At 37.5% G+C, this 21,288-nt stretch overlaps 1 protein-coding gene and 2 long non-coding RNA genes across 3 annotated transcripts; 1 reads left to right on the top strand and 2 right to left on the bottom strand.

Annotated features, from left to right (window-relative positions):
- Nucleotides 1-1,063: 1,063 nt before the first annotated feature.
- LOC128204195 (COX assembly mitochondrial protein homolog) lies at nt 1,064-10,582 on the bottom strand. Its single transcript, XM_052905575.1, has 4 exons — nt 10,374-10,582; nt 8,662-8,760; nt 3,717-3,810; nt 1,064-1,739 (listed from the first exon to the last, which is right to left on the bottom strand). The coding sequence occupies exons 1-4, from the start codon at nt 10,450-10,452 to the stop codon at nt 1,583-1,585; spliced, it is 429 nt and encodes a 142-aa protein (XP_052761535.1). The 5' UTR covers nt 10,453-10,582; the 3' UTR covers nt 1,064-1,582.
- LOC128204196 (uncharacterized) lies at nt 4,992-6,644 on the top strand. Its single transcript, XR_008256119.1, has 3 exons — nt 4,992-5,393; nt 5,736-6,144; nt 6,388-6,644. It is a non-coding gene; the product is annotated as an uncharacterized LOC128204196 (long non-coding RNA).
- Nucleotides 6,238-8,625, bottom strand: LOC128204197 (uncharacterized). Its single transcript, XR_008256120.1, has 2 exons — nt 7,102-8,625; nt 6,238-6,484 (listed from the first exon to the last, which is right to left on the bottom strand). It is a non-coding gene; the product is annotated as an uncharacterized LOC128204197 (long non-coding RNA).
- Nucleotides 10,583-21,288: the final 10,706 nt, after the last annotated feature.

The raw sequence follows: 21,288 nt of genomic DNA, 5'->3' as shown, positions 1-21,288 counted from the left end.
GAAAGTTACAGCCCGGACACGACAACCTATACTCTTATGTCCTTATATGCAGCACTCCATTGTGAATAAACACTAAGTGTGACCTTGACCTTTGAGGTAGGGACACGGGTTTTGCACGCGACACGTCGTCTTGGTATGTGGAACACATTTGGCAAGTTATTTTAAAATCTGTCCATACAAGGGAAAGTTACAGCCCGGACATGACAACCTATACTCTATGTCCTTATATGCAGCACTCCATTGTGAATAAACACTAAGTGTGACCTTGATCTTTGAGGTAGGGACACGGGTCTTGCACGCGACACGTCGTCTTGGTATGTGGAACACATGTGGCAAGTTATTTTAAAATCTGTCCATACAAGAGAAAGTTACAGCCCGGACACGACAACCTATACTCTATGTCCTTATATGCAGCACTCCATTGTGAATAAACACTAAATGTGACCTTTGAGGTAGGGACACAGGTTTTGCACGCGACACGTCGTCTTGGTATGTGGAACACATTTGGCAAGTTATTTTAAAATCTGTCCATACAAGGGAAAGTTACAGAGCCGGACGGACGGACAGACGGACGTACGGACGGACAGACGGACGGTGCGATTTTAATATGCCCACCTTCGGGGGCATAATATTTTTTTATATATTTTATTATCTTTGTAAATATAATAATTTAATCTCGATAATATAATAATTTTTTTTTATTTTTTTGCCAATTATCACAAGTTACAGTTACCACATCATATTCTTAGTGAAAATTGATAAAAAAAAATTGATAACCCCCCCCCCCCCCCCAAAAACAACAACAAAAAAACAGTAAGGGGCGTGGTGTGTCAAAACAACGCAATCTGCCCCTGTGCCATGGACAGCACACCATTGCATAAGCTGTTTGCGCTATTGGCCAATAGAGCCAAAAATTGCTTATTTTTTCATAATCACCTAATGCATGTCCAAGTAACAACCAAGCCAAAATACACGCAATTTTGACCAATGACCATTTATAACCAATTTGATTTTTGACCAACAGACAAGTCTGTGTTTCTTTTTGTAAACATTAAAGTCAATGCACTTTTCCAATATTTAATTCCATTCAGTATGGAACATTCTATGTCACTGTTTTTTAAACTTTTAAACAGTGATAATACAGTCAATACCTGTTGGCTCAATATTGCTTGGCTCGAATTCCTCGATGGCTCGAACTGGATGTAAAGGACCAATTTAAAAAAAAAAATTGTAAGCATTCCCGCTTGGCTCGATATTTGCGAGCCTCGAAGTATTTTGGCCAGTCCCTGAGATATCAAGCCAACAGATTTCGACTGTATCTAAATCTTAACAAAAAACAAAAAAACCTTATACATAAAATATTATTCAGTAAAAAACACACAATCATGTGTGGAAACTAGAAAGTTATTAACCATAACCATCTCGACTGTTACACAATTTCTGTTCAGAGCAAATAAATATCATCATAAATGACAATGCTATGACAAAACAACAACATTTTCTATTTCTGATTTATAAAACATTTCTTATGAACAAAAAAGATACAAATAGCAAAAACAGACAAGAATCTCTACACTGTATATCAGCTTGTTTTGTGTGTGCGCTCCCATTCTTCAAATTCCTGATCAAACCTTTTCTCTGTTTCTTTCGCCATTCTGCACACCCCAGTTTTTCTAAACTCGGCTCTTTGTTTTATATACTCATCTCTCATTTCTTCAAAGAATCCATCCTTCTTGAACCTGAAAAAGTACCATAAACTTGACTTGTACATTAACAATAATTATAAGGATGGCAAAATTGACACTTAACTTTTTAAACAGAAAATTTCCTCTTTTTGCAACATGTTGGAGAGTGCTTTCTTTGTTTTTGTCTACACAATTAATACTCCCCATAAAGGGCTTTTTCTATAGAACCCAAGAGTCCGCCTATCTGACTTAAAGCACAATATATGAACTTTTTCCCAATCTTCAGAAAAAATCCCTATCAAAAGTAAAAACAGGATCATGAAAGTCTTTTTACCTGTACTGGTTTACCTTCAACGTCCTAATAAATAATGTGATGTAAAGTTTTGGGGATAATTAAATTCAGAAATCGTTGATTTTCATCACATTCAGAAACCAGTATGAAATAGTATCTGTCATGATTTATTGCAATAGATATTAACACACCAAGGATTGATATCTTAGCTGTTTCAGGCCTTTAGAAAGGGAAAAGAGACTTGTTTATAATAATTTCCTCATTCGCATGAGACTAAAAAGCTTGTTCTTTTAAATGTAAAATTTCCCAATGGGGGCATATTTTTGCAACGAAAATATTCCCAAATATCTAGGGTCTTTTTCTCAAAATGGACAGAAAAAGCACTGCTATGTTGAAATCGTAATAAGTAGACTAGGTGTAACTGTTCTTAAACTAACGTGCAGGTGAAACACTTAAAGCTGCACTCTCACAGATTTCAGGTTATGACAACTTTTTAATTTTTGTTTTGGAATGAGCCTATTTTTGTGTAAATATCTGCAAACCAGTGATATTATAAGACTGCTGACATAAAACATAAATTTTTGAACTTAAATATGAAAATCTGCAATCTGATTTTTTGGTCAGCAGTCTAATATCACTGGTTTCCATGCATTTTGGTATTAATTGGCTCATTCCAAGACAAAAAATAAAAAAGTTGTCAAAATGTTCAATCTGTGAGAGTGCAGCTTTAACTTACCCTGGTATATCACAGACTAGTTATTGAACTTAAATATTACTAATATTAACTATTATCAAAAAGCACAATATCATTATACATGTGTAATCAATAACAGTTGATTATGATTACATTGGACCAATTGTTCAGAACTTTGGTAAAGTTAACAACATGATTAATGACATTGTTGTTTACTTTTAAAGGTGAAATATTCTTTGTAGTGCTCAAAGATTCCATTAAAACAAGTGGAGCTAAAACATTGTTACAAATCTTGTGAATCTGTGAAACTTCCAACACAATACAGATTTGAAAGTTAACGACGAGTCGATGATGTTAACAATGTTGTTAACTTTAACAAAGTTCTAAACAATCAGCCCATTGTTATAACTAAATCAATTTGTTATAACTTAAATTCTCGCCCTATTTGAGCAGTGTGTGTATACCATGTGATAAATTGCGTCAAAAGGCAATATTTTCATTTGAAAAAAGACTTTAAACAAAGATAACTTCACTATTTTTTCACCATTTTAAATGGAACAAGGTGCAGTCTACTCCGCTTATGTAGCCCTGTTTTCGGTCCTTACCAGAGTTTGATTGAGAGTTTAGTTTCTTAAAACACTTCGACAAACCTTTTCACAAAATGGCCGTCTGAGAGAGCACTATTAAAACATTATTTTGGAAACAGGTTTGTGAAAGTGTTTGATGAAACTAATGACCTTATCAAAATTTTAGTAATAAAACTAATGTGGGTCTCTTTAAGCGGCATAGACTGCCCTTCGTTTTATTTAAAATGGTGCTGTAAAAGAAAGTTATTTTTCATTTAAGTCTTCATTTTAAGCAAAATGTTGCCTTCCAACGTAGCATACATGACGTAATTTATCATGTGGTATACAAACACTGTTGAGGCTAGGTGAGAAAAAATGCATGAACAGCAACTAACAATGTCAACAGGATCAGATGGAATAAAATTAATATATTATCAGAAAATTCTTTTAAAATGCAAGAAAGTGATAAAGGAACAAACCATTCATTTTGGCATCTCTTTAGACCTTGCATAGCTTTGCGACATCTCCAGGAAAAAGAAGCGTTTGGGTTGGCTTTCATGCATTCATGGAAATCTAAAAAGAAATGGTGGATTAGCTCTTCTTTCTAAAAAACATAAAACCAAGAACGTCGCTGATGAATGCCTACACCAGACTGTTCCTTTTAGTAAATCAAGGGGCATTAATAGACACTATTTAAAGTAAGAGTCATGGGCCTTGATACAAATTAGCATATCATAACTAGTAACATCTGTAGGAAGTTCAATGTGTACATCTTGAATGCAAAAGTTAAGGCCAAGTTAAGTTTTTAATTATTTTCTGAACTACCAGGGAAATTACTTGACAGTTAATAAAGGAAAGTTTTGGGCCTTGTAAGTTGTATAACATAAATGTGCATTTTGACACTAATAACATGTGTACCCGGTACTAGGTTTAATGTTTATAGTTTTGAATGACTTTTCAAAAAATTAAGTGGCAGAACTCAAACACTATAAAGACCAGAGTAATGGGCCTTGCTCAACATGTGGATTCTGTATCTTAGTAGCATGTGTACAAGTTTCAAGTCTATATCATAAATGGTTACACAGTTACAGTAATTATGGGGTCCAAGTTGAAGTTTTTGCATGACTTTTTCAAATTAGGAAGGCGCATAACTTGACAATTATTACTAGCATTTTGACACAAGTAACATTTGTATAAAGTTTCATGTGAATATCTTAAATGGTTATTGCCAAGTTTCAAGTTTTTGAATGTTTATAACAAGGCGCAACTTGATAATCATTTAAGCAGGAGTTATGGGCCTTGCTGAACATGTGTGACCAGGTTCTGACAGCACTTTTGTACCAAGATTCGAACATTATCTTGACCAGTCTTTGAGTTGAGGTCAAGGTTAAAGCTTTTGCACAAGGATGCTGACAAAGACGATGACAACAGGATATGATAATAACCAGTAGTCAAAATAACACAAGGATGTGTCGGCAAAATGCTATCCGGACTTGCTCAAAATCTGGATTTTATATAACCGGGCTCTTCTAAAATAATTAATGCCAAGCAACAGTGTAAATGGTTCCGGCTTTTCTATTCAAAATTGTAATGTCAATGACTGCAAACACTTGACTATTTTTTTCTTCAAAAAAATCCAGAAGCTAACAATAATATATCTTAATATATTTCACAACGAATGTTGTTTTGTTTTTCTATTTGGACATGTCATCTTTTAACCTTTATACATTTACAATTACACAAATAACATCTGTTTATAGGCACTACTGAATTTACAGTTTTTGAATCCTGCTGGAATTGACCTTACGACAGCGGCTTCTAAGACACGCCCCCTGATATCAAGGGAGCGAACTCTGTCTATGTCCGTCAAACAAACGAGGAAGTAATGGCGTCTCGCGTCGTTTCGCTTTCCGATATTCCTGACAAATTATCATAAATGTGACATTACAATGCGAAAAAAAATAGAAGTCAAAGGAATTTGTAACTGGCTGCTACATCGGAAGGCTCGATATATCTTTAGAAAATGACGATATCTAACATTTACGGGGTGAAATCTATCCAAGTCAGAGAAAATCGGATAGCCGCCATGTTGTCAATATTGACATCGATAAAAATGAAAAGCGTGTGTGTGACGCATACTGTAAATGCAAACAAGGGTAAGTTTAACTTTTAATAACACCGGTCCTTCTTACAGTATTGTTGAAACAAAGATTAAATCATCGCACAATATGAGTAAATCATAAATTGCCCGAATGGGGAACCCGGAAGTGACATTAAATAACAGTTACATGCCAGCTATACAGTTTAACCTTGTATTCTATAGAATGAGCAGAAATGGTTTATTGGGGTTACGCATAAAAAGTTTCAGTTCTAAGCGATTGAACACTCTCCCTTATGAATAATAATGTTATAGTTGACAAGTGACAATCGTGGGTGATACCAATCTGTAACTTTTGCATTGCTCAAACATTCACATGCTTTGATTTTTGTTCTTACAGAAATTGTGGAACATGTTCACACACTCTGGCTGTAAAAGTAGACCTGGGAGGAAAAGTGCCCCCGGTATGACTCGAACTCACAACCACCAGAACACTAGCCCGGCACTCTAACCAACTAAGCTGACCGGGCAGCTGGTTCTAACCCACACACACTACCCTCCCCCCATTTACCGGTTAAGGCTGGTGGAGGGTCTCCTGCTATTTACCGTTGACACCATTAAAGTATTCTGATTGATGGAGATAAGGAAGTCCCCTTATTATTGTCTTCAACAAGCCTACCGCCACAGGGGACCTAGCATAAGACCGGAAACCGCCCCCCCCCCCCCCCCCACACACACATGATATTTGCCAGTCCAGGCAATGTCAACCACAAGAGAAAACCAGTGATGACAAGTTTTACAAATAATCGGTAGGACCTATTTTAAAGCTTTTTATAACATTTAGTTTTACTTTGCTGTACAAAAGTAATGGACTATTTGTCCAGAGAAAAACAACAACCACAAAACATTAGCTATTATCTTGTCAATATTTCATTATGATATACATGTAGAAAGCAAACATCAAAGGCAGTAGCATTTACAGCTAGTATTAAAATATTTAACAATACATGTAACTGATTTATTTTAATATTGGCATCTTTTATTTATTTCAGGAAAGTGTGGTCTTTTGAAGAGAGTTCTTGAAGTTGTTCAGCATGTTGTTTTGATGGATTCTTAGAAGGATGTACCTCTATGATGTTAGCTTCAGTTCTGGAGTATAACACCAGTTGTTGCATATTTAATATCAGATTTATTAAATACATTGTTGTTTTGCAAACATTACTTAAACTTTGATATTTCTTTGGTGTTTATGTATGATATTGTAGGTGAATATCTCTTTATTGCAATGGCAAATATATTTTAAAATATATAGCATTAGCAGAAGTTATTTTTCACTGTTAAAGCTGCACTTTCACAGATTGATCACTTTGACAACTTACACAGGATTCGATTGCATTTATCATATTTTGGCTCGGAGAAGTTTGCTTTGTGATTTATATATTAGGTCTTAATTTAAAGAATGCCAAAATAAGCCGATTCTGAGACAAAAAGTGTCAAACTAGAATTCTGTGAGAGTGCAACTTTAAGAATACTGTTAATCGAGTGTGCATGTGATCCGGACTCTGAACATTGGATGAACTATCATTAAATATTGTAGATTTACGTAAATGGCCCAAAATATAATAATAACAATGAAAATATGTACATGTTTGACTTGTTCTTTATTCATAATAAGTCTAAGTCTTTACAGCACATGTTTGGCAGAATCAAGTTCTAATGAACATAATAATTGATTTAAATGTACAGTGAAATAAATTGTTTTATACCTTAATGATTCAGACCGATCTGTTCTCGTTTTGTTTTGGTGGCTCAAAAATTTATCTGAGTTTTGGAGGAGGCCTAGCTGGTGTGAGCTGGTCAAATACAGTGGCTGCTTGAGGGTCAGGGTTTTCTTGATTGGATTTCCCGTCGACAAAGTGCTGATATGAAAATAAGAAATCTATGAAATGTGGCGGAATGACAGCTACAAAAGCCATTGTTTACATAGGAACCATACGAGTAGATGAGATTCGGAAGCATGCGATGGTTCGGACAAAAATTTAGTTGTACGATATTTCCTGATTTACTTTGAAAGCAAAGCAGTTTATAAAAACTACATAACAGTATCAACAAAAATACCTTTATCTTGAATGAAATCAATCGTGTCCATGTTGAACCTGATATTAAATGGCCATTAATGCCGATTTGACAACACAAGCCAAAGCATAAATGTACGATGTTTATAGTTTAAAAAATAGTAACACTTATTTAGGTCATGCACGGACAATTTCAGTATTAAATAAATTTTGAGTGGATTGAAATAAGTAGTTTTGTTCAAAAAAATACTTTTGTACAGACGTAAAGATGTTTCGCCTTTGAACGATCTTTCAAAATTTCCAAGTTCAGCTGTTGATGAGGTCTTCCACAGAGTCTGATACAGCACTTGAATTTTTCTAAATAACTCGCTGGTTTCGAATACGGAACGAATTGGAAGCCATCTTTAGTCGGCCTGGCTACCTTGTATCCGAATTACAAGTGCCATGACAACACCTTTTTACCATAATACTTAAAAAGGCGAGAAATTGCCAGCGCATGTATATGACGGACTCTGGTCAGTTTGACGGACAAAATGGCGGATAGCAACACGGCTTATCAGCCCTACATTCTGATTGGCTGATAGGACCTGTCAATCAAATCCTGTCGTAAGGTCAATTAGTAATATATTTCATACATAAAAACAGCTTGATTTGAAGTTTCTGAAATATATGTAACATAGATGAATATCCTTATAAATCTTTCAAATAACTTGGTTAATCATGATCATTATCATTTAAGAACTTGTTAATGCTTGAAAAGGCACATTTAATTATAAATAACCAAGCAATCATTTTGCCCAATACATTGTCTATGGTTAACCTTTATTTGTGATTTCATTTCAAAATAATTCTAGATTTGTTAACATATTTGTGCTTGCCACATCTAAAACTTCTACTAGTTGTATAACTTCACTTTGCACATATAATTTAAGACCAAATATCAAATGAAATAAAATATGATATAAAAGGTTGTCTGGTTAACACCCTCGCTTCTAACCAAGGCCACCCGGGTCCAATAACCAGCTTGGGCGTATTTGAGTTCGGTTAATGGTCACCAAACCAGACAAGTGGGTTTTCTCCAGGTACTCTGGTTTTCCCTACAACGCTAGACCACACTCTTGCTTAATACTGTGCCAACAACTTTAGTGACTTTATGTAAGATATCATATCTTCCTTCAAATTTGTTGTAAATTAAAATAAACAACGTTGAAACCAAAGATAAAATGAAACTAAAATATTGATATATATTACCACGACTTTCTTCCTCACAGCGCAATGCAGATGTTTCCCTCATCTTCTTATAAACAATTTCTACCTCCACCTTTCGCAGGTATGTATCATCAGGGTCCCCTGGAAGGTAGAATTAAATATATAATTCTAATAATAATAATAATTATAATAATAGTAATAATAATGATAATAACTAATTTTAAAAGTAATAATAATAATATATCAATAATAATAAAAAAATACATGCTTATTATATGTTACACGTTGTTCTACATTCGAAATTAGCACAAGCCCTGCACTGGTAAAATGTCTTCCGGGCTTGCTCAAATTCTGAAATTTATATAGCAGGGCTTGTTCATAAATATGATTCCATGCAATAGTATAAGAATTCGGGCTTGTTCATCCAAAAGTCTAATTTCGATGACTGCAACAGACACAGGATTTTAAAAGCTAGAAGATCTACTGACATTCTTAATCTGCTCTATAATTTGAATTGTGGATTTGTGGTATACATTGCTATTTCAGTTGACATTTTGTCTAAACATCCTATAGTTGTGAAGGCTTTAATTTAGGCAGTGCCCAGACTTTTAGTCAAGAGAGCTGGACCCAGCACTGCAGCCTGTCGGTCATTATGATCTGAACAACTTTCTTATTAGATCATCTAAAATCTTTTCTAAAATAAGAAAAGGTGCAGGGGACTGAACCCATAAAATAAGATTTACAACAATTAATACAAATGTTTTAATATGCCAAATAGGATGAATAAATGTCGAAAACAATGGTTCTTATGATGGATACCAAGTTTAATTTGAAAATAGGTGCAGAAAACATGGTGATCATTAATTAATATTTTTGAATAATGCATTATTTAGTAAGTAGTAAAAGGTTTATCACTCAAAATTTATGTTTGTTATACATGTGTATGTTTTGAATTTGAATAAGAGTGTCACTGATGTAAGTTACACAACAATTATACAAAAAATATGTAAAAATATAATGTATTATTTATATTATTTGTAAAGACATAAAAATTAGAATACAATGGAAAAATCTTGTTGGTATGAGCTTCTTTGATCCATTTTAAGAAAAATAATGTTTTTAGGTTAAATGTCACTAAATGTAGTTCAGGTCATCTGACACCAAAGCAGGAGTTCATTCCTATCAAATGATTGTGCTTGGTGTGGAGCTTGAATACTAGCTACATGTATTTCAAAAACACACACACAATATATATTTACAATACCAACTATGATATATTATACAATCAAGTGCATTCATATATAAGCCAATCACATATTTTAATAGCTTTTTTAGCAAAACTTTATTTTCCAAGAGTTGGAGCGTTCAGGTGATGGAAAAATCATGGTCTAAAATAATATAAGCATTTTTGTTTTTTTTTCTTCTGCGGTTTTGTCTTCGCGCAAAATATAGCGGGGATTGGGCCTAACCCAAGGTCCCTTGGGTGAGGGGGCATTTAGCGGGGATTTTACCATCAGTTCATCTCCGCAGGGCGGGATTTTTGCTGAGGTTGGCTGACCGAAAGTCAAAGTCCCCTCTATTCCCCGGACCTGGGGAGGCCGTGGTAACAATTAACTGGTGCATTATATAAAAGCCTAACCTTATAACCACTTAAATAAGGATTAAGGAATAATTGCTTCAACAATATACATAAACAAACATTACCAAACAGTGATGATTAATTAAAACTATTAAACAAAATTAATTGTATTTACCTAATCCTAATGGCCCTGCTGTCAATTTAGGGCTTAAAACTGTGAATCCTTCTTCATTCTTGTCACCTTTGTCGGCCATGATTGAAACCGCTTACATCATGTAGTATGAAATACTTAATAAACTTATTACAAAAAAAATGAAAAGCTCGAATTGACACAGCAATATCAGACTGAATTATGGTACAATAAACTTTATCTACTTTACTTGTTCTGTTAAATAATATGTGATAATTATATAATACATGTAAAGATGTAAGCTTTATGGATGCAGACAACGCAAAAATGAAACTAGCAGCAGATAACAGTTCTTTGCGTGGTGCTAAAACCCGTTACCCGGTATCGCCTGGTACACGGTATCAATCGTAACAACTCGGCCATCTCCGGCAAGCTTCGAGATAGACTTGATAGCCATATCTTGATTCTAGCCGAGGAGGTCCGATTGACACGGTATCACTTTCCGATACCGGATTAAGTGCTACCGGGATATTATCAGATGGCAAATCTCGGTATGACATGACCCGCTATTTATTGCATATTGATTACCGGGTAGAGATCTCTGATTCTGATTCTGTCGGTACTTTTTTACTGTTTTGTTTTACCTGGTTTGTTTAAAAGTTTAAATTTGAAAGCCATAATTATGTTTGCGGAGTGCAAAAAATATAAAACACAATTTAATTTGTTTAATCTTAGCTTTGTATAGCTTTGAAAGGAAAATAGCAAAAAAAAAACGCATATAAATATGTATGTATGTATTTCTTTAGACCTTGCGGTCAAGGATAACCCGTAAAAGTGCAAGCACTTATTTCCAACGGGGTCCTTTGTTTTTGCTGAAGGGACAGCATGCTGAAGAGACAGTGGTGGGATACAAGGAAGTCCGGGTGCGATACCCTAGCTCTTTTTGGGAGAGGTCCTTGGTTCTTTTACGTGCTCGGTGTAAAGCACCGATACACGGGGTACAACTTTCCTGGGTTAAACCAGTACTGAGTACACCACTTTTCCAAGCACTACCCTTTAAATGCCAAGCGCCAGGCAAGGGAGCTACTTGTACCAATTTTAAACGTCTTTTGGTATGACGCGGCCAGGGATCGAACCCACGACCTTCCGCTCCGTAGGCGGACGCTTAACCACTAGGCCACGGAGACATATGGATGACATAATGTGCAATATGCATTTTGATTCAAAGTTATAAGAAACCATACCAGTGCAAAGTTATACAAACAACTAATTTAGATTTAGATTTTATTTGATAAAATTAGAAGAAAGGCAAAATGGCATAAATAACACGAAAAAAAAATAGCACTGCAAAATGTTTTTTGACCAGGTTTTCAACGAAAACCGGGTTATTAGAATGAGGTTAGTGTTGGGCGGACGGGCGGGCGTCAAACATTGGTTTCTGTTCAATAACTTAGCATTGATAGATATTGATTAAACTTGGTGTGTGGGTAGCTTATGTAAAGAGCTAGCTTGGGATTGCTTTTGAGGGGGGTGGGGCTAAGGTCAAGGTCACTGTTACTAAGAATTTAAAAATGGTGTCCGCCGAATAACTTTAGTTAGCATTGACAGATATTGATAAAACTTGGTGTGTAGGTAGCTTATGTACAGAGCTAGCTTGAGATTGCTTTTGAGGGGGGTGGAGCTAAGGTCAAGGTCACTGTTACTAAAAATAGAAAAATGGTTTCTGCCCAATAACTTTAGTTAGGATTGATAGATATTGACGAAATTGTGTGTGTAGGTACTAGTAGCTTATGTGAAGAGCAAGCTTGGAATTTCTTTTGAGGGGGGTGGGGTCAAGGTCACTGTTACTAAAAATAGAAAAATGGTTTCTGCCTAATAACTTTAGTTAGCATTGATAGATATTGATGAAACTTAGAGCGTAGGTAGCTTATGTGAAGAGCTAGCTTGGGAGGTGGGGTCAAGGTCACTGTTCCTAAAAATAGAAAAATGTTTTTTCTGCCCAACAACTTAGTTAGAATTGATGGATAGTGATGAATCTCAGTGTGAATATAGCTTATATGAAGCTGCAGATTGAACTTGCTCATACAACAAATTAATTGGCTATAATTTCTGATTGCCCATAACAAAAACCTGGTTTCGTCGCATTGCGGCGCTTCTAGTTTCAATAAATGTTATGATTTAAACATGCATGATATATATTAGATCACAAACATATGTAATGAAAAGTATAACCGTGCAATAAGAATGTGTTAATAAAATATCTTGGAAATTTCATCTAAATTTCTGAGAATTTTTGTGAACCTAGACACGCTGGCGCAATATAACTGATATTTCGTTATTCTTATAAATATATGCTGTATTTTTTTTATTTAAATTTAATTTAATTTAGATTAATTATGCGTATATTTGCAAGCGATACATTGCCAGTTCCAAGCTTTTTTTCCCGGATTTAATACCGACTGGTTTATTATTTATTTATTCATTCATTTATTCATTCACTCTCTCCCTCACTCAATCACTCACTCACTCACTCACTCACTCACTCACTCACTCACTCACTCACTCACCCACTCACCCACTCACCCACCCCCTCCCTCCCTCCCTCCCTCCCTCCCTCCCTCCCTCCCTCCCTCCCTCCCTCCCTCCCTCCCTCCCTCACTCACTCACTCACTCACTCACTCACTCACTCACTCACTCACTCACTCACTCACTCACTCACTCACTCACTCACTCACTCACTCACTCACTCACTCACTCACTCACTCACTCACTCACTCACTCACTCACTCACTCACTCACTCACTCACTCACTCACTCACTCACTCACTCACTCACTCACTCACTCACTCACTCACTCACTCACTCACTCACTCATTCAGTCACTCACTCACTCACTCATTCATTCATTCATTTATTGTGGTACCACTTTTTGCAACGCTTATTTTCGCAACTAACCATATTGTTAAATTATTCTGGCATGTGGCATAAACACCATTTCTTAATTTTAACGATGTAGGTATTTCTTGTACGTTGCAATTCGTATTAGAATTAAACTTGTCAGCATAAAAAAATCGACTGCATTTTAAATTGCAAATGTAAAAAAGGTAGTAGTCGTGGCAGCTTGCCATGGTTGCTACTGGGTTCGATGTATCTTATACTGTTATGATAATAGATTGGTATACGGTAAGTAGAAGCCCTATATATTCAGCCAGTTGTATTTGATTAATTAATTAATAATAACTATTTTAGTTTTACATTTTCTCCCATCCTGTCTACCTAATACATGCAATAATTCTCATGTTGGAAACTTGTAATCCAATGACAGTTCCCATGAAGATGAATTTGTGCTGAATGAGATGGCGCATACTGTATCTTTTTGTTTGTATTCCAAGTTTTTGTTTTGTTGACATAAAAGTTACCTGTAAACCATTAATTTGTTTATATTGATAAGATAAAATGCGCGTAATCGCTGTCATGTGCTTATCATTTAACCAGTCATTTAGTTCAATAACGTCCTCATCATTCATTGTTATATTCAATTCTGACTACCTTTGCACACTTTCTTCGCAATCATTTATTGTACTTGAATTTGTAACCACGGTTATATTTTCACTGATATTTTTATATTAGGCATGTCAATGTTAACCTTTTTTCTTGTTTATTGCTTCTTCGGAGGTGCCTTTTCGTTTCTCTTATGTAAAACATCATTCGAATCTTCAACGTTGGTTTAATTGTGGTCTGGTAGAGATTGAAAATCACAAGCTTCTATTTCATCATTAATTTCATTTTGTTTTCCTAATCTTTATTACCCTTTGCTATCTTTCAGATCTCAGATCTGAGTGTCTTAGTGTGCAGTACTGGAGGTTTTATTAATGAAATACACATCTTATTCTTTTCATTCAAATAATACTAAATTTATCATTACACTGTTTAAGAATAAAGGGCTAATGCTGTAAACAGTAATTCATATATATGATTTGTATTAGACAACATACATAGAATGGAATTATGATGCATCGTGCATTTATAATTATTTGTTTATTATTTATTTCTTATCAGTCACATTAATAATTTAATTTGATATGCATATTGTTTATACTAAAATGTTTTTGTATTACAATAAGATTAATGAAGTGCCTTCTCTAAATATTGGCCAATATACGGGGAATATAACACCTGTGCAGAGACAACAAACGATGCACAACAGAGAATTAACAAGCCAACCATTCCTTAAAGTAGATCTTTTAGTCTTTTATCAAAAACAAAACAATATCAAAAGCATGTAATAATTCGTTGAATGACAAAGATTTATTATTATATATTAACTGAAACTGAAACAAACAAAACATATACCTCGGTCATGAATCCTGTCACACAGAGATCTTATGTTAGCGACGATTTGTGGTGTATATCACCACAAAAGGAATACAACCAAATTCTGCGATTGTTTATGATATTAATTAATCGGCGTTTTAAATGTCAAAACACTATTTCAGTTTATTAATAAAACATTGAGTATAATTAAAATGAATTGTTGAAGGGGCTGTCAACCTATCAATACATATACATAATACTATTTCTCGTTCAATCAAACTCATACGCACCACCCCAGTTCTTTTCCAGTCGAAACTGAATCATTCGTAACTCCTCAGTGCTTTCGATGAAAAAAGGCCGAGGAGTTCCGAATGAAACTGAATAAGCTAATCAACTACTGCCCCATACAAGTCAAGTCAACACTTTTATTCACCTATATTCATGCAACACATGAAACAATGAGGTAATTGAGAAATACAATACAATTCAGAGGCCAAAATTGAGTATTCAAAGACATAACATACATTCAAGTTTATCACAGATAGACCAGATAGTCCCATTTTACAAAAGTAAGAATGAATATTGCACATAGATCATTGGATTCAATTAAGGTATGAATTGCGGGAGTGATGTCATTATCGGGGTATGAACGCAATTGGGCTGGTTAAAGTACGCGTGGAGTCCAAATCACTTCAACCAGCCCAATTGCGTTCATATCCCCGATAATGACATCATTAACGCAGATCATTACGTATGTTTACACCAATAGTTCATTATTTCATTCATTTTTTTTTAAATACTTCGTTTTATTTTTCATACAGTAAATATTCTCACCCATTCTGTAAATAGAACGACCCGACCGTAACCGGAAACAGTTTATCAAATGACGTCACAATAACATTTATCATATCATAAATTTTCATTCTCTAACATGTTGATTTTAGTGTTTCCGTTCCTGCCGACACAATACAAACAATAACAATTAAGATAAATAATTTTCAATTTACATGCAGTTCTTCGATGACTCACGACCCGAACATATCCGAAGTTGTTGCATTCATCGGATTATAATCGCAATGGCCAAAAGGCAGTTCATTTAAGGAATGGAAATTGAGGTGTAAATATACAGTGATATTATTTACGTATATAAAATGGGTTAAGTACAATGCGAAAGTCACATCTTTGAATTGATATATGCAAAATGTCTTCAATAAATAAGATTTTTTTATGTTTTAACGAATTTGTTTAAGAATAGCAGAGACCATTTTACACATATTCACAGATTCCATTTTATTAGATGTGTTTACCAACTATTCAAATTTATATATGCTTGGATGTCTCTAAAATAAAGTTTTATATACTGCTTACGTTCGTTATCAAAAGTATAGAGAGTCCCTTCAAGACAATGAAAACTATTGTAATTGCTTGATAGCAAAACACATGTTTAGGATCGGATGGTAAATGGTCTACAGCAGACAAGACCAAAACCAGGTTTCTCAGAAAATCAAAAGTCTCAAATGAACACTGGAGTATGGCGAAGCCAGGTTTAAACAGCAATGCAACTCGGATAAATATTTCTAACAAACAATAGTGATTTTATATAATGTAATACAATTTCAGAAAATGTGCATATAACCCCAAACATTCAAAATATGCACTGTACAGTTTCTGTGAATGAATAAAACATATATGTATAAAGTTAACATGGGATCCTGAATCACACGCCCACCGTAACACTAGCACGACACTTGACCTCCCCCTCCACAAAAACACACGCACACGCCCCCCCCCCCCCAAAAAAAAAACAACAAAAAAACAACAACAACAAAAAAACACAACAAAAACAACAACAACAACAACAACAACAACAACAACAAAAACAAACACACTAAAGTATGCTGCCTTTTACTTCTGACACCAGTAAAGTAAACGTGAAAGAAAGATTGTGCCAGGTGTGGGGCTCGAACACTTAGATCGATAGTTTCACAGTTTATTACCCATGTATCAAGGCGAACGTGAGACAGGGTCACGGTTAAAAACTAAATACCCATGAAACTAAGCGAACCTGAGAAACGGGTCAAAGTAAAATACCCATGCCACTAGGCGAACCTGAGAAACGGGTCACGGTTAACTACCCATGCACCTAGGCGAACCTGAGAAACGGGTCACGGTTAACTACCCATGCACCTAGGCTAACCTGAGAAACGGGTCACGGTTAACTACCCATGAAAGTAGGCGAACCTGAGAAACGGGTCACGGTTAACTACCCATGCACCTAAGCGAACCTGAGATAGTGTCACGGTTAACTACCCATGCACCTAGGCGAACTTGAGAAACGGGTCACGGTTAACTACCCATGCACCTAGGCGAACCTTAGAAACAGGTCACGGTTAACTACCCATGCACCTAGGCTAACCTGAGAAACGGGTTACGGTTAACTACCAATGAAACTAGGCGAACCTGAGAAACGGGTCACGGTTAACTCCCCATGCACCTAGGCGAACCTGAGAAACGGGTCACGGTTAACTACCCATGTACCTAGGCGAACCTGAGAAACGGGCCACGGTTAACTACCCATGCACCTAGGCTAACCTGAGAAACGGGTCACGGTTAACTACCCATGAAACTATGCAAATCTGAGAAACGGGTCACGGTTAACTACCCATGCACCTAGGCGAACTTGAGAAACGGGTCACGGTTAACTACCCATGCACCTAGGCGTACTTGAGAAACGGGTCACGGTTAACTACCCATGAAACTAGGCGAACCCTAGAAACGGGTCACGGTCAACAACCCATGAAACTAGGCGAACCTGAGAAACGGGTCACGGTTAACTACCCATGCACCTAGGCGAACTTGAGAAACGGGTCACGGTTAACTACCCATGCACCTAGGTGAACTTGAGAAACGGGTCACGGTTAACTACCCATGAAACTAGGCGAACCTGAGAAACGGGTCACGGTTAACTACCCATGCACCTAGGCGAACCTGAGGAACGGGTCACGGTTAACTACCCATACACTTAGGATAACTCGAGAACCGGGTCACGGTTAACTACCCATGCACCTAGGCGAACCTGAGAAACGGGTCACGGTTAACTACCCATGCACCTAGGCGAACCTGAGAAACGGGTCACGGTTAACTACCCATGCACCTAGGCTAACCTGAGAAACGGGTCACGGTTAACTACCCATGAAACTATGCAAACCTGAGAAACGGGTCACGGTTAACTACCCATGCACCTAGGCTAACCTGAGAAACGGGTCACGGTTAACTACCCATGCACCTAGGCTAACCTGAGAAACGGGTCACGGTTAACTACCCATGAAACTATGCAAACCTGAGAAACGGGTCACGGTTAACTACCCATGCACCTAGGCGAACCTGAGAAACGGGTCACGGTTAACTACCCATGCACCTAGGCGAACCTGAGATAGTGTCACAGTTTACTTCCCATGAAACTAGGCGAACTTGAAAAAGGTTCATGGTTTACTACCCATGAAACTAGGCGAACGTTAGACAGGGTCACCGTGTACTTCCCATGAAACTAGGCAAGCCTGTGATAGGGCCATGGTTTACTACCCATGAAACAAGGCGAACTTGAGATAGGGTCAACGTTTACCACCCGTGAAACTAGGCGAACTTGAGATAGGGTCAACGTTTACCACCCGTGAAACTAGGCGAACTTGAGATAGGGTCATAGTATATTTCCCATGAAACTAGGCAAGCCTGTGATAGGGCATGGTTTACTACCCATGAAACAAGGCGAACTTGAGATAGGGTCAACGTTTACCACCCGTGAAACTAGGCGAACTTGAGATAGGGTCATAGTATATTTCCCATGAAACTAGGCAAGCCTGTGATAGGGCATGGTTTACTACCCATGAAACAAGGCGAACTTGAGATAGGGTCAACGTTTACCACCCGTGAAACTAGGCGAACTTGAGATAGGGTCAACGTTTACCACCCGTGAAACTAGGCGAACTTGAGATAGGGTCATAGTATATTTCCCATGAAACTAGGCAAGCCTGTGATAGGGCATGGTTTACTACCCATGAAACAAGGCGAACTTGAGATAGGGTCACAATTAACTACCCCGAAAAATAGGCGAACTTGAGTTAGGGTCACTGTTTACTACCCATGAAACTAGGCAATCCTGAGATAGGGTCACAGTTAACTACCCGTGAAACTAGGCAAACCTGAGATAGGGTCACAGTTAACTACCCGTGAAACTAGGCAAACCTGAGATAGGGTCACAGTTAACTACCCGTGAAACTAGGCAAACTTGAGATAGGGTCACAGTTAACTACCCGTGAAACTAGGCAAGCCTGAGATAGGGTCACAGTTAACTACCCGTGAAACTAGGCAAGCTTGAGATAGGGTCACAGTTAACTACCCGTGAAACTAGGCAAACTTGAGATAGGGTCACAGTTAACTACCCGTGAAACTAGGCAAGCCTGAGATAGGGTCACAGTTAACTACCCGTGAAACTAGGCAAGCTTGAGATAGGGTCACAGTTAACTACCCGTGAAACTAGGCAAACCTGAGATAGGGTCACAGTTAACTACCCGTGAAACTAGGCAAACTTGAGATAGGGTCACAGTTAACTACCCGTGAAACTAGGCAAACCTGAGATAGGGTCACAGTTAACTAGGGTCACAGATAACTACCCCTGAAACTAGGCAAACCTGAGATAGGGTCACAGATTACTACCCCTGAAACTAGGCGAGCCTGAGATAGGGTCACAGTTAACTACACATGAAACTAGGCAAACCTGAGATAGGGTCACAGTTAACTACCCGCGAAACTAGGCGAACCTGAGATAGGGTCACAGTTAACTACCCGCGAAACTAGGCGAACCTGAGATAGGGTCACAGTTAACTACCCGTGAAACTAGGCAAACCTGAGATAGGGTCACAGTTAACTACCCGTGAAACTAGGCAAACCTGAGATAGGGTCACAGTTAACTACACGTGAAACAAGGCAAACCTGAGATAGGGTCACAGTTAACTACCCATGGAACTAGGCAAACCTGAGATAGGGTCACAGTTAACTACACGTGAATCTAGGCGAACCTGAGATAGGGTCACAGTTAACTACCCGTGAAACAAGGCAAACCTGAGATAGGGTCACAGTTAACTACCCGTGAAACTAGGCAAACCTGAGATAGGGTCACAGTTAACTACCCATGGAACTAGGCAAACCTGAGATAGGGTCACAGTTAACTACACGTGAAACAAGGCAAACCTGAGATAGGGTCACAGTTAACTACCCGTGAAACTAGGCAAACCTGAGATAGGGTCACAGTTAACTACCCATGAAACTAGGCGAACCTGAGATAGGGTCACAGTTAACTACCCATGAAACTAGGCGAACCTGAGATAGGGTCACAGTTAACTACACGTAAAACTAGGCCAGCCTGAGATAGGGTCACAGTTAACTACCCGTGAAACTAGGCGAACTTGAGATAGGGTCACAGTTAACTACCCGGGAAACTAGGCAAACCTGAGATAGGGTCACAGTTAACTACCCCTGAAACTAAGCAAGCCTGAGATAGGGTCACAGTTAACTACCCGTGAAACAAGGCAAACCTGAGATAGGGTCACAGTTAACTACCCGTGAAACTAGGCAAACCTGAGATAGGGTCACAGTTAACTACCCGTGAAACTAGGCAAACCTGAGATAGGGTCACAGTTAACTAGCCGTGAAACTAGGCCAACCTGAGATAGGGTCACAGTTAACTACCCGTGAAACTAGGCAATCCTGAGATAGGGTCACAGTTAACTACCCGTGAAACTAGGCAAGCTTGAGATAGGGTCACAGTTAACTACCCGGGAAACTAGGCAAGCTTGAGATAGGGTCCCAGTTAACTACCCGTGAAACTAGGCAAACTTGAGATAGGGTCACAGTTAACTACCCGTGAAACTAGGCAATCCTGAGATAGGGTCACAGTTAACTACCCGGGAAACTAGGCAAGCTTGAGATAGGGTCACAGTTAACTACCCGGGAAACTAGGCAAGCTTGAGATAGGGTCCCAGTTAACTACCCGTGAAACTAGGCAAGCTTGAGATAGGGTCACAGTTAACTAGCCGTGAAACTAGGCCAACCTGAGATAGGGTCACAGTTAACTACCCGTGAAACTAGGCAAGCTTGAGATAGGGTCCCAGTTAACTACCCGTGAAACTAGGCAAGCTTGAGATAGGGTCACAGTTAACTACCCGGGAAACTAGGCAAGCTTGAGATAGGGTCACCTATCTATTATCTTACTTAATAAATAATTTATACCTTATAAATAAATATGTCTATTTTTGTTTATATGCTATTCTTATCACAGAATGTAACTTAGTAAAATAAAGTCAAACACTTATGTTTCTTATTGCTTGTTAGTGATGGAAAGTGAGTGTACAAGAGGAATCTCAACGGGAGGGGACACTCCTCCCGTACCCACAGGACCCAACCATAACCCATCCACATCCACCTCATCCGCGGTGATATACTACCTTTCAATCTTTCAGTCTTGGTGCATTGGATAACTGTATAACAGTTTTTCTGACTTGTCTGCTTTTATATGGAGCAATAAAGATTGTAAGGCTGTAAATTTCGAGGCATAACCCCGTGTTTGGCGTAATCCGCCTTATAATAAAAT

The sequence above is a fragment of the Mya arenaria genome, chromosome 10 (genome assembly GCF_026914265.1).
Source record: "Mya arenaria isolate MELC-2E11 chromosome 10, ASM2691426v1".
NCBI classification, from domain to species: Eukaryota; Metazoa; Mollusca; class Bivalvia; order Myida; family Myidae; genus Mya; species Mya arenaria.
The sequence above is the reverse complement of the archived record's forward strand: the minus strand, read 5'-3'. Positions and strand labels throughout refer to the sequence as shown.